General features: G+C 62.8%; 2 protein-coding genes across 2 annotated transcripts; both read right to left on the bottom strand.

The window, feature by feature from the left end:
• Nucleotides 1-4,850: 4,850 nt before the first annotated feature.
• Nucleotides 4,851-7,006, bottom strand: LOC101089824 (serine protease 29-like). Its single transcript, XM_045047664.1, has 6 exons — nucleotides 6,946-7,006; nucleotides 6,796-6,856; nucleotides 6,406-6,586; nucleotides 5,997-6,262; nucleotides 5,341-5,507; nucleotides 4,851-5,264 (listed from the first exon to the last, which is right to left on the bottom strand). The coding sequence occupies exons 2-6, from the start codon at nucleotides 6,854-6,856 to the stop codon at nucleotides 5,100-5,102; spliced, it is 840 nt and encodes a 279-aa protein (XP_044903599.1). The 5' UTR covers nucleotides 6,946-7,006; the 3' UTR covers nucleotides 4,851-5,099.
• A 2,620-nt stretch (nucleotides 7,007-9,626) lies between these two features.
• LOC101089568 (putative serine protease 29) lies at nucleotides 9,627-12,151 on the bottom strand. Its single transcript, XM_019821244.3, has 6 exons — nucleotides 12,129-12,151; nucleotides 11,971-12,031; nucleotides 11,645-11,825; nucleotides 11,251-11,516; nucleotides 10,106-10,269; nucleotides 9,627-10,004 (listed from the first exon to the last, which is right to left on the bottom strand). The coding sequence occupies exons 2-6, from the start codon at nucleotides 12,029-12,031 to the stop codon at nucleotides 9,840-9,842; spliced, it is 837 nt and encodes a 278-aa protein (XP_019676803.3). The 5' UTR covers nucleotides 12,129-12,151; the 3' UTR covers nucleotides 9,627-9,839.
• Between the last annotated feature and the right edge of the window lie 1,221 nt (nucleotides 12,152-13,372).

Here is a 13,372-nt window from a genome sequence, read left to right as displayed (position 1 = left end):
GACTGTGAGCGAGAGACCCAGGACCTGGTGGCTACGCTGGGGGCCTTAGGGTACCGGGCGTCCACGAAGAAGGCTCAGATACGCAGCGAGAGGGTTTTGCTGAGATCGCCAGGCCCCTATATGAAGCTACCAAAGAGGGGAAAACATTTAAATGGGCTGAAAAAGAAGAAACTGCCTTTAATCAGGTACAAAAGGCCCTCCCTAAGTGCCCCAGCCCTGGGCCTACCAGACATTACGAAGCCCTTCCACCTCTTTGTGGACGAACATAAGGGAATAGCAAAAGGGGTTCTAACTCAAGCCTTAGGCCCCTGGAACCGCCCGGTGGCTTACCTGTCCAAGAAACTAGACCCAGTGGCTGCCGGCTGGCCGCCATGCCTAAGAATTATTGCAGCGACAGCACTCCTAGTCAAGGACGTAGACAAACTGACCCTAGGACAGGAGATCTGGATCACGACGCCACACGCCATTGAAGGCGTCCTGAAACAGCCTCCGGATAGATGGCTGAGCAATACACGTATGACTCATTACCAGAGCCTCCTACTCAACCCTCCACGAGTGCGGTTCCACCCCAGTGCAGCCCTCAATCCTGCCACCCTGCTGCCCTACATGACTGTGTGGGAATCCTGGAACAAGTACATGGATTCCGGACGGACCTGACCGACCGGCCCCTCCCCGATGCCGAGGCTACTTGGTTCACTGATGGCAGCAGCTTTGTGCGGGATGGACACAGGTATGCAGGTGCAGCGGTGGTCACCAAAACGGACACCGTGTGGGCGGAGGATGTACCCTCCAGAACGTCAGCCCAGCGAGCAGAGCTCGTCGCCCTCACCAAGGCGCTAACGTTGGGAGCTAGAAAACGTCTTAACAACTACCGGCCTGGGGAGACCCAGTTTTACCAGACCAGCCCAAATACTCCCACGAGGAGTTACAGCGGATCAAGAAACTCCCCATGGCCCAGGAGATAATGGGATGGTGGTATTCACCTAACAAGGAGCTCGTGCTGCCAGACCGGCTCGGAGTCTCAATATTAGAGCACATGCATCGGTCTACTCACATGGGCGCCCGAAAATTAAAAGACTTAATCCTACATGCCAGAATCAAGATTCACCAACAGGACAGCAAAATAGAGCAAGTTGTATCTGCCTGCAAGACCTGCCAACTCACCAACGCGAGAGCCACTTGAAATACAAAAGGAACCAGGCTCAGAGGCACCAGACCGGGAGCCCAATGGGAAGTCGACTTCACTGAAGTCAAACCAGGAAAGTACGGTTATAAATATCTTTTAGTATTTACGGACACCTTCTCTGGCTGGGTGGAGGCATACCCAAGGAACCATGAAACAGCTCAGACGGTGGCTAAGAAGCTACTAGAAGACATCTTACCCAGGTCTGGTTTTCCTGCCATGGTAGGATCAGACAATGGACCAGCTTTTATCTCGCAGGTAACACAGGCAGTAGCCAAGGCGGTGGGGGCAAACTGGAAATTACATTGTGCTTATACGCCCCAGAGCTCAGGACAGGTAGAAAGAATGAGTAGAACCTTAAAAGAGACCCTTACCAAATTAACCATGGAGACTGGCGGGGACTGGGTGACTCTCCTACCATATGCCCTTTACCGGGTTAGGAACACTCCTTACACTGCGTTTTACTCTCTACGAGATCATGTTTAGCAGGCCACCCCCTATTATTCCCAACCTTTAGTTTAAAGATCAAGAACTTTTTCTTTCTTTGAGAGGGCTCCAAAGGGCGCACGAGGACATTTGGCCGCGCCTCCGTGCCATCTACGAGGCTGGCCCGACCACGACACCTCATCAGTACAGGCCAGGAGACTGGGTCTACATTAAGAGGCACCACCGAGAAACCCTCAAGATGCGCCAGAAAGGACCCTACATCATGGTGCTGACAACCCCCACCGCTCTCAAAGGAGACGGCATCGCGACCTGGGTCCATCACACCCACGTTCGGCCAGTGGACCCCTCCTCGATCCGGAAGGACTTTCTCACGTGATGAGCCGTCAATCGGGACCAACACAACCCCCTCAAGCTCACCCACCGAATATTCGTAACTCTATTAAGTCTGCATGTCATTGCTCATGCTGCCGGGAGTCCCCACGCCCCCAAAACATCACCTGGCAGATCATAGACACCAGCTCGGGGACAGTACTTAATCAGACCTCCCAGAGCCACCCCAGGGACACTTGGTTCCCAGAACTTCGCGTAAACCTCCAACTCTGTTCCCCTTGTCACCATAAATGCAGCCGGTCCCATGATTGGGTCCTTAAGCTACATGACAAGGGATGCATGAAAGGGCCTATGCCTTCCAACTCCATCTTGTTCTGTGTCCTTCACCTTGACCACGCCTCCTCCCCTTGAGTAACCTCCGGCTCACCTGCCTAACAGGACTCGGACCCTTCCCCAGCCCATGGGCTGAGGCCACAGCCATTACCTCACCAAGGGCCCCTAGGCCCCAGTAAAACCTTTGTCCTTTTGAAACTCGCTCTCTCTCCAGTATCTCACTACTGTGTCGGTGCAGGAAGGGGATTGAGCTCGAGCTAGCTCGAAAAAAGGCTCTTTGTTTTTACATCGGACTCGGCTCCCTGGTGGTCTTTGGGGATCACGAATTCTGGGCATAACATTTTCACAGTCGGAGGTGTTTGTGCATGTAGACTGAAGATTTTTCGGTTTTTCACACACGTGCGTTCTACTCCTTCTAGAACTGACCTCACATGGAGGGGGGCTGTGGAAGAACCGGGGCGGGACCTTCCCCTGGTGCGTATCGAGCCCTCAGGGAAGGAGCCCAGCGAGGGCAGGGGCCAGAGGGGCATCGGGACACCGGGCCACGGCTCTGCCCATCAGACCCCCTCGGCTGCCATGTGACGTGAGACCTCGGCACAGGGGGGCAGGGAGGCCACACCTTCGTAACCTGGAAGTTTTTTTATGACAAGTGTGGTACGTGTCCCCTGGAAACGCTTGGTGGATATGGACGTGCTAAGACAAAAAAGAGAAACAACCAAGAAATCCGTCCTCCTTCCTCCTTCCCTCATCCCACCCAGGGGTTGTCACTGTCCGTTGTTGGGGTGATGAGTTCTACAACTTTCTGAGGCCTGGGTAGGCCTCGGGCCGGATGAGGTGTGGAGGGAGGCGTGTCTTGCAAGGAAAGGCTCCGAGGGGACAGGGTGAGGGCGGAAAGACAGGACTAGGCTCGTTCACGCCCAGAGCTGCAGATCAGAGATGAAGGGCACCTCGGGCAGGGCAGGGGTGGGGGTTCCTGTGTGCCTGGAAACCAAAGCCACACAGCCGAGACCAGGAAAGGTCAGGGCGAGGGCAGCCAGAGCCGAGTCAGCGGCTAGTGTGGGGGTGGGGTCAAGGAAGGAGGGGTCCCCCTGCGGAGGCCACCACGAGGGCCCACGTGACCCATGTCCCCTGGGCAACCAGAGACCCCAGCAGGCTGGGAGGGCATCCCCGGGGCCAGAGAAGGAAGGCACCTAGGGACAGGACCCCCCTCCCTGTGCCTCAGTTGCTCTCCTGTCAAATAGGGGGCAGAAACGGCACAGTGTCCAGAGACATTTGGGGGGGGCACAGATGGCCCTCAGAGTTTCTGCCTCAAGCTGGGGCCAGGTGCAGACAAGTCCAGTTTGTCAGGGCCCTAATCAGCTTCCAGGGCCCCTAATCAGCTCTGTCATCAGGCCCTGGCCACACAGCGGACGGTTAGGAAGCACCTGCTCTGAGCTGGGCAGCTGGGGGCTGTGCCCATCTGATCTGTGGTGAAGACCACGGGACCCTGAGATGGGCGCGGGGGCAGGGACGTGGGCAGCATGGGCTGGCACAGACGCCTGTCATGAGGGCCTGACTGTCTCCTGGCTCACTCTGGGCCTCGAGCTGGGACCCTCCAGGGTGGCCCCAAAGACCCGACAGTTGGAGGACAGAGGAACGAGCCAGTGTGCCCCCCGGGAACCGGGGAGGGCTTCCTGGAGGTGGGGGACACCCATCCCCCCCCTGTCCGGGTGACGGGGAAAAACAAACGTGGGTTTACAGGCAGGCCACCTGGGGCCGCCCTGGTCCTGCTGTGGCCTGTGTGGCCCAGAGCCGGCCACTTAGTCCAGGGGGCAGCATCCACGGGGCGCAAATGGTGGGGACAGCCATAGGTGCAGGTGCCCAGAAGGAGCAGGTGGGGCCTGACACGGAACCTGCCCCTCAGCTCCTCCCTCCTCCCTCCTCCCTCCTCCGTTCTGCACAGCAGGTGAATGGGCCCTCCCTGCCCAACCCCAGGCCTGGCACATGGGCTCAGGGCACCCCCTAACCCTGCAGCGCACACACTTCATGACCCTGGGGCACCGTGGCCTCCAGCCCGTCACCCGGCTGCCTACAGGGCATTTCTCCCCGGCTGCTGCCCAGCACCTGGAACTCATACCCAACCAGGGGCTCCCAACCTGGAGCTCATACCCAACTCCCCATGGGGAGCCAGCGAGGACCCTCACCTGAAGGTACCCAGATGGGCAAGCACGTCCCTAGAGGAGAAGACATATTGGCATCATATCCAGGTCACTTTTGCGTGGCAACTGGTTAATTCCCAGAACAGACCTTGCCTTACGAGAGAAGTGGGATGGACAGATGGATGGTTGGAAAGATGGGGGATGGAAGGAGGGAGGGATGCAAGGTTGGAACCACGTGGTGGCCTCTGGTGCAGGACAGAGCTGGGGGCTGTGGCCGCAGAGTGGAGCCAACCCTGAGATCCTCACTCTCCCTTGCCAAGCCTGGCAGGACACCAGCCCCACCGCGGCGCCCTGTACCTCGGGGCTGGCCGACACGCTCCCACGGAGAGCCCACTCCACAAAGACTGACCGCACTCTGGTCATTCCTCAAGCTCTTTAATTTGACAGCACAGCGAGGCACCCTGGGCCCCAGGGACTTCCTGCCCGCCCCCCTGGCATCTTGTTGCTCCTTCCCCCAGCAGTCAGGGAAGTCCCGGACACTGAGGAGGCCAGAAGCGAAGGCGGAGCCCAGGCCAGGGACGGGGGCGCAGAGGCTGAAGCAGCAGGCTCTGGGGGGAGGAAGGTTCGCTCCTCCGGGCCCAGCCGGGCGGACGGCCAGCAGGCCCTGGTCAGAGGCCCCTCCCGATTTGCTGCGTGATCCAGGGCACGTACGTCTGGACGCGAGCGTAGACCCCGGGACGGTTTCTCGCCGCACAGCTCTTGCCCCAGCTGACCACTCCCACCAAGTGCCAAGCACCCGTTGTCTTGCACACCAGAGGGCCTCCGGAGTCGCCCTGAGGAAGAAGAGACAGCACTGAGCCCCGGCTGGCCTCCAGCACGGGGTGGGGGCCCGGATGGGCTGGGACTCACCTGGCAGGAGTCCCGGCCCTCAGTCCCCGCACACAGCATGTCGTCCTGGATGATCTTCCTGCCTGCCAAGCGGTACCTGGTGGCGTCGTGGTACTGCTGGTCACAGACAGCGTTCTCCACCAGGCTCACCGCCACCTCCTGCAGACGGTAGGGTGGAGGCAGCCTCTCTGGGGGAGAGACGTGACCGGAGGCTGGAGCGTGGCCCCCACTGTCGGCCGCGAGCCTGCGTCCCGCCCAGATCGCTACCGTGGGGACCCCAGGGTGCAGGGTTCCCATCTGCCTCTAAATTCCTAAGACCCGGAAGGTGGATTCTGCCTTTAGTTGGAAGGACCGGAAAGAAAATGGGGGGGGGGGGGGTGAGGGTTTCTGCCCGCCCCCCCCCCCGATATCTTCCTATAAGTTGGAAAAAAACTAAGAATATGAATTTCCTCATCACAGTGTTGGGTCCCGAGCTCAGTTGTGCTTCAGGGACCCTCCAGCCTCTGGGATCGGATCTCCCGATTGGGGCGCACACGGGGTGGGGTGGGGGAGGGTGTCGGAAGGCGATTCCTTTCCAGAACCTGCAGCCGCCCACCCGCCAGGACTTCTCCGTGTGGCCAGGTCGGGAAATGCCTCGCGCGGCCCCGAACCCCTCCCAAACCCGACCCCGTACACACGGTGCACCATGACGGTGCCCCAGCCGGTCACCCAGCACTCGTCCTCTGGGGTGACTTCAAGCAGGGCCGACGGGAGCTTGACAGGCCTGACGTTAGCCGTGCATTTCACAGAGTGTGACAGCTGGAGCAGGGCCACGTCCGCACCCAGATGGGCGTAGATGTAGTCGGGGTGGACAATGACGCGGGTCACATTCAGCAGCGTCCTGCCCCCGTAGAGGTACACGTCCCCAGCATGGATGCGGTAGGCTGCCGGGTCGGCGTCCTTCCTGGGGTCGCAAAGAAGCCATGGAAGCGGGTCCTTCGAGGGCGGCCCCCCCCCTGCCCCGCGGGGAGGCCGAACCCTGCCTGGAGCCCGGATTCCCAGACCTCCTGATTCGCCCAGAGCTGGACGGCAGCGAATGGGACTCACCGGGCGATGCAGTGTGCGGCGGTCAGCACCCACTGGGGGTGGATGAGGGAGCCCCCACAGATGTGCACCCAGGAGGCCCAGTTATACTTGTAGACTTTCAGGCTGACCTGCCACGGCCACTTCCCCTGGGGGGCACTGTGGCCCCCGACGATGCCCACCAGCTCGTTTCCAGGGAGGGAGGCTGGGAAGCAACATGAGGGGGGAGGGAGGCCGGGAAGCAACATGAGGGGGGAGGGAGGCCAGGCCTCGGGCCGGGGCGGAGCCCCGTCCCCACCTAGGCCTCCCCCGAGGGCACGGACAGGCAGCCCCAAGGCCCCCCAGCGACTGGAACTGGAGACAAGGTTACAGGAGCCTCTGGGAAGGGAGGACCCCCGTGGGGTCAGGACTCACCTGGGCTCCCCGCGACGCAGGTCCCCGAGAAGAAGGGGGTCAGAAGCAACAGCCACAGCATCTGCAAAGAGAGAGGGCACGGAGGGACAGCTCAGGGCCGGAGGGGGCCAGGGGCCTCTGCAGCCGTGTGAGAGGGGACAGCACCCCTACCTTGCCAGGCTCCACGGGTCTCTGGTCTGGGGACTCCCGAGGTCCTTTATCTTTTGGCCACAGGAAGTAGGCGGGGGCTTGGGCAGCATTCCATTCGGGGAGGGGGTGGGGGTGGAGGATGGGGAAGAAAGGCAGCTGGGTGTCAGGCAGAGTGTGTGCAGGGGGGTGGGGAGCCGGTTCCCCATCACACACCTGGGAGGCCAGACTTCCACCCTGGCCGCCCACCCCTGGCTGACTGCGCTTCTCACGACACATCTGAGCACCAGAGGCCGCAGAGCCCGTGGCAGGCCCGGCCCGGGGCGCTGTCCACCCACCCTGCCCCGCTACCGGCCAGTGCAGTCACGTCTCTTCCCCGCGTTGGCCCGGCCGTCAGGACCACGGAGGGACCCCTGCACGTGGCGCAGCGACCCCGTTCCTGGGCCTCCACCCCATCCTGAATGGACAAACCCGGCTTCACAGCCCCTGTCCCTCTGTCCCCCTTCCTCATCGGGAGCAAGCCGTATCTCCTCTTCCTCAGCCCTTGTCAGAGCCCCTGGCCCCTGAGCTCCAAGCTCAGAAGAGCCTCTATGGTCGGTGGTGACGGTGATTTCGTGCCCCAGGAACTTGGGGGAGGTGACCAGGAAGGTGGCACACCTTGACCTGGAGCCACCTCCAAGTGGGGACAGAAGGACAGAGGTCCACGATAGCAGCCCTGAGCTGGGGGGCCCAGCCCAGCCCTGCTTGTCCAGGGCACGTGGGCACAGGGCAATGGAGTGCACACAGTGAGCCCAGGGGACCCCAGGAGGCATGCTGGGGTGGGGAAGTCTGGGTCCACCATCCTGGAGAGCCCCACGCTAAGCATGGCTGGATGTCAGCGAACAGGAGTCCAAGCAGCCCAGCCCCCGAGGCCGGCCACCCAGAGCCCATCAGAGAAAGCGTGGCCTCCAGCGTCTGGGCAGAGGAGAGGGAGAACGTGGGTCCCCGAGGGAAAACGGCCGGCAAGGGAGGCCTGGAAGGAGGGCGCTCTTGAGGGGACAGGACTGCCCCTCCTCACACCCTCCTGCCTCTGGCCCGGTGCCCACCCCGGGGACCCCCACCACAGCGTGAGGGGTGACCCCGGGGCCGCGAACGAGCGCCAACCGTGTGGCTTTCTGCGTCGGTTGTGAGGACCGGGCCCCTCATCTCCAGGAGACGGGCCTCAGCCCACCGTCCCTTGGCCATCCTGGCTCCAGCAGCTAAGCGACCAGGCCGTGGGGGTGGGACACCTGGTCACTTTGATACGGTCGGGACCGGACCACCAAGAGAAGGCTCAGCGATGGAAGCAGAGGAAGGATGGGGGGCCGCGCGGCCAGGGGCCGCGTAACCGTCAACACCGAGGCCACAAGGTCGAGTCCAGGACCGTGGACAAGACGCCTGGTTCAGGGATATCGTGGGGTAAAGGATGTGGCTGCCCAGGCTGGTTGCAAAAGCCCTTCGTTGGGCAAAAGACCAGGCAGAGGGTCCTGGCATGGGCGCCGGTGTCTCAGAGGGAGCCTGGAGGGGGAAGGCCCTTCAGCGCCACGTTTCTCCCGCGGCCCCGCTGGCGGGCCGGTGCTTGGGCACAAACCGGCGGAGCGAACACGAGTGACCCGGCTTTGGCGAGACCTGGAGGCCCTCGCGCCTGTTCCGGGAGCCCTCACCGAGAGTGTCGCTTCGGGGGATCAAATCTCGCCTCACGCAGCGAAGCCCAGCGTCCCTCGTGACGAGGACCCTGCCCTTCCAGGATGGGAAGACGGTTGCCCAGGGCCATTTTGATGGAGCCCTCGACATGCCACCAGCTATAGGAGCTTAAAACCCACTTTGACGTGGCTTCTAAAAACAAGGAAGCTTCATTTTCCTCCAACGTGAGAGTACCTTTGTTTTTAATTACGAAAATAACGTAAGAGACGCAGGCTACAAAAAATCATCGGAAAGTAGACAGTCTGGCTGACCTCCTGCTCGCAGTGGCCACTGTGGCCGCCCACGGTCACTCCCACACACGGGCGCCTGTCGGCCAGAGGGGCCACCAGGATGCCCGCTGGGCAGGCGTCCCCTTCAGCCCCGCCCATCTGGAGACAAAGACATCATTTTTCACGACCCGCCACCCTTGGCTGTGTGGGTCTAGGGTAACTTAGGGAAACAATTCTCCGTGGACATTTAGGTGGCTTCCAATTATTTGCTGTGACCACAATGACGAGTTGGCCAGTGCCAGCTCTTGTCCGGAGTCTCCTGTGACTGTGGCCCCAACCCTCCCCCCGCATGCGCGCTGCATGTCCCCAAGTCTATCACCGCTGGGCATCTTTATGTGGCCATGTGGCCCTCCTTGCTGCATTTCAAGTCCTTGCTGCACATTTACCCCCCTCCGGACCCCAAGGTGGAGGAAGGCAAGGTCGGTTCCCCTGTAACCCCGGGCTGTGCCCCCCCCCCGACATTGCTGGGATGAATGAATGAGATCCCAAGGATGATTCCGCCCTCTGCAGACTCGCAAACACCCTCCTTTAGGACGGAGTGCGCTGCGGGCAGGATGGCACAGGGGATGGCCGCCCGGGGTTGGGGGAGAGTCTCGGATCCCCATCCTCCACCTGCCCGAGCCCCCGCCAGCACTCTGGGATCCCAGACAGGACGGCTGGGCCCCCCAGCTCTGCAGCCACACCCACCTCAAAGACCACTCGGCCACCAGCCTGTTTACCAAGACAGTTTAATGAGACAAGCACACCAGCCCCGTCGGGGCCTCCACCCTGCCCGTCCCCACTGGCGGGGAAGGATGGGGCCGAGGGAGGGGCAGGAGAGGGGAGGGCTGAAGCCGCAGGGAGGGGAGGGGAGTGGCGCGGAAGGCTCGCTCTGGGGAGGTGACTCGGCGGAAGGAGCGCCCTCCTGCGCGGACCTGCAGCCTGGGCTCATCGGCGCCTCCGCAGCTGCTGTCGGATCCAGTCCACGTGGCTCTGGACGTTTGTGAAGACGGCGGGCAGCTCGTACATGGAGCAGCCGATGCCCCAGCTGACCACACCCACCTGGACCCACGTGCCTTTCTTCTTGCAGACCAGGGGGCCCCCGGAGTCCCCCTGCGGGGAGAGGGGACGGTCACGCGGCACGTCGGGGTGGGGTGGGGGCTGGGGGGGCGAGGCCGGGAGGAGACCCGCGGCCTGCGGCCTGAGCGCCTCACCATGCAGGGACCGCGGCCCTGAGTGCCGGCACACAGCATGTCCTCCGGGATGACCTTGCCATTGGCTCTGGTGTGCAGGAACCTCCGGTAACCTTGCTCACAGGCCCCCTCCTCTTCCAGTGGGATTTGCACCTGCTGCAGGCGGTAGGGGGGGCTCAGCGGCTCTGGGGTGGAAAGGAGGAGTCAGGAAATGGAGGCGCGGAGGCGGCTGTCCCCTCCCCCCCCCCCTCCCCCCGCCATTGCCACAGACCAGTCGGCGCTGCCCACACCGCCAGGGCTGGACGCAGAGAGGAGCCCCAGACTGTGGGCCCGGGCCACTTCTGCCGACTCCTCCCGCTGTCACGAATGGGCTCAGATTCCATAAACACACAGTGGGTTGAAGAGTGTCCCTCAAAAACTCACGCTCACCCCGACCTTCAGAATTTGACCTTACGTGGAAATAGTCTTTGCGGACGTAATCAAGCGGAAATGAGGTCGCACTGGATGCAGGGGGGGCCCTAAGTCCAGTGGCTGGTGTCCCCACACGAGGACAGACAGGGGGATTTGAGCCTCAGAGAAGGCGGGTGAAGAGACCAGAGGGGGGTGGGCACAGCTGAGGATGAGCCGGAAGCAGGGGAGGCAAGGAGGGCTCCCCTGCTAAGGCTTCTGGAAGGAACCATCCCTGCCAACAGTTCCATTTTGGACTCTGGCCCCCAGACTGTGAGAGAATACATTTCTGTCATTTGAAGTCCCCCTGTGTGCGGTCCTTTATACGGTGGCCCCGGGACACCGATACGCCAGGCACCCGGGTCCTTCGTTTTCGCGGACCCACACCTCCAACGTCATTCCGCCGTCTGAAAACCACGGGAGTCTGAGAGGAGCAGGTTTGGGTCCCGGCGCCCTGGGCTGACTGTCGCATCCGGCAGATTCTTTGACCCATCAGGCCCGGTTCCTTCACACAAACCCAAAGTCACAGGGCCCACGTGGCCACCTGCCCACCCGCGCCTGGGAGACAGGTGGCTGGAAAGGGAGTTTCCTTCTTCCCCGTGTATTCCTGACTCCTGAACCTTCCCCCCCACCCGCGGCCCAACCCAGACCCAGACCTCAGGAAAGATCTGGAACTTGCCGGCTCCCCTCCGGGACCCGACCCCCCCAGGCATTCTCACCGAAGTAGAAGCCCCTGCCCCAGCCTGTCAGCCAACACTCGTCCTCCGGGCTGAAATCCAGGCTCTGCAGGGGCAGGGTGACCGGCCGAGTCCTGCTGGACATTCTCACGGGGGTGGCCAGCTTCAGCAGGGCCAGGTCAAACCCCAGAAAGGCAGCGATGTAGTCGGGGTGGACGATGACGCGGCTCACGTTCAACAGCGTCCTGCCCCCGTACAGATACACGTTGCCGGCGTGGATCCGGTAGGCTGACGGGTCGGCGTCTTTCCTGGGGGAGGCGGACCCCAGGCCCCGCTTGGTCAGGGGCACGACCCCGCGGGAGCCCCAGTCTCTGCGTCGGCCCCCTTCCCCCGCCCCCGATCCAGTGCAGGGGGTTGGGCCCGCAGCGGGACTCACCGGTGGATGCAGTGGGCCGCAGTCAGCACCCACTGGGGGTGGATGAGGGAGCCCCCGCAGATGTGCACCCAGGAGGCCCAGTGGTAAACGTAGACTCTCAGGCTGACCTGCCACGGCCACTTCCCCTGGGGGGCACTGTGACCCCCCACGATGCCCACCAACTCCCTCTCGGGGGCAGGCGCTGGGGGAACAATGGGCAGGGGTCGGGGACGCGGCTGCGCAGTCCCGCAGACCCCAGGTGACTTCTGGGCCGTCCTCACGTAGGTCAGAGGGTTGGCGGGCCGGGGACCGGAGTGGGGAGGGCACTGTACCGGGTTAGGACTCACCTGGGATTTCGGGCACAGAGGCCCCCAGGCAGGGGAGGGACAGGAACAGCAGCCACAGCATCTGCAGGGGAAGGAGGGGAGGGCCCGCGTGAGAGGACCAGGGCCAGCCCCCAGGGTCGGGAAAGCCAGCCCGGAGTGTCCGACCTCAGCCTCCTCACCTGGATGGATGGTCGCAAAGCCCTCCTCCCCAGCCCTCCCTGGGAGTCCCTTTATCTTCCTTTGGAAGGAAGTGGGTGGGGTCTGGTCAGACACACCCCACCACCTCAGGTGGCGGGGAAGCCCCTGCGGTGACTGGAGTTGGCCGTTGGGGCCCCATCCCCACCTCTCGCCCCCTGCATCTCCCCACTGGGCCCGCACAGCTCCTGGGAGAGACCAACTGGGCGCCTGCCAGGCCCGCACGTCTCAACCCGGCCGTTGCACGAGTCTGGTGACATTTTTAGTTGTCAGACTACGGGGCTCTTCCGGCGCGGAGGCCCGGACCCCTCGACGCCCCCCGAGGCGCAGGGCCATCAGCCCTCGTGCCCCGTGTCCAGGTGGACGTGGCCCTGGCCCAGGCTCGGCCATGCTGGTGGCCAGCCCCGGAGGCCTGGCACTCAGGTGTCCTCGGCGGGCGCAGAAGCGGCGGCCCAGCGGCCGTCACAGCAGCTCAGGGCCCAGCCGGGTCACCCTCCGGAGCACAGCTCCTATCCCGGGGCCAGGAACCCCTTCTCGCTGTCCACCAAACTGCGGCTTCAGGCAGGGAGAGTGGGGATGGCGGTGGGATCGCAGACAGCTGGGGACTGCGTCTCCCGAAGACAGACCCCCACCGCCCGTGCCCCCCTTGCTGCCCAGCCACACCTGGGGTTCAGGTCGCCGCAGGGAGGGAGGCTAGGACATCTCTCTGGAATAGGAGTCTTACTTTCCATGGGGATTGTAGTGTGTGTGTGTGTGTGTGTGTGTGTGTGTGTGTGTGCGTGTGGGCCTGTATGTGTATATGTGTGTCTGGAAGCGTGTGTGTGTTAACGTGTGTGAGCATGCGTGCGTGCATGTGTGAGCGTGCGTGCATGTGAGCGCGCATGCATGTGAGCGTGCGCGTGCCTGCGTGCGCGAGCGTGTGAGCGCGCGCGCACAGGCGTGCGCGCGCGCGCGCGTGAGCATGCCTGCATGCGCGAGCGTGCGTGTGTTTGTGTGCGCGCATGCGTGCAGGAGCGTACGCTAACAAACGTGTGTGTGAGCCTCTCCCTGAGGAGCGGGTCTCCCTGGCAAGCCCCGGCGGTGCTCCCCGCAGATCTTCCCGCGGGCACAGGGTCCCGTGGGGGAGGAGGCAGGCAGGGAAGCTGGACCCACGGCTACAGGAGCCCCTGTGCCCCGACGAGAGAAGCCTCAGGGGGACACACGGGGAAAACAGGCCTGGAGGCTTGGT

The sequence above is a fragment of the Felis catus genome, chromosome E3, assembly GCF_018350175.1.
Source record: "Felis catus isolate Fca126 chromosome E3, F.catus_Fca126_mat1.0, whole genome shotgun sequence".
NCBI classification, from domain to species: Eukaryota; Metazoa; Chordata; class Mammalia; order Carnivora; family Felidae; genus Felis; species Felis catus.
The sequence above is the reverse complement of the archived record's forward strand: the minus strand, read 5'-3'. Positions and strand labels throughout refer to the sequence as shown.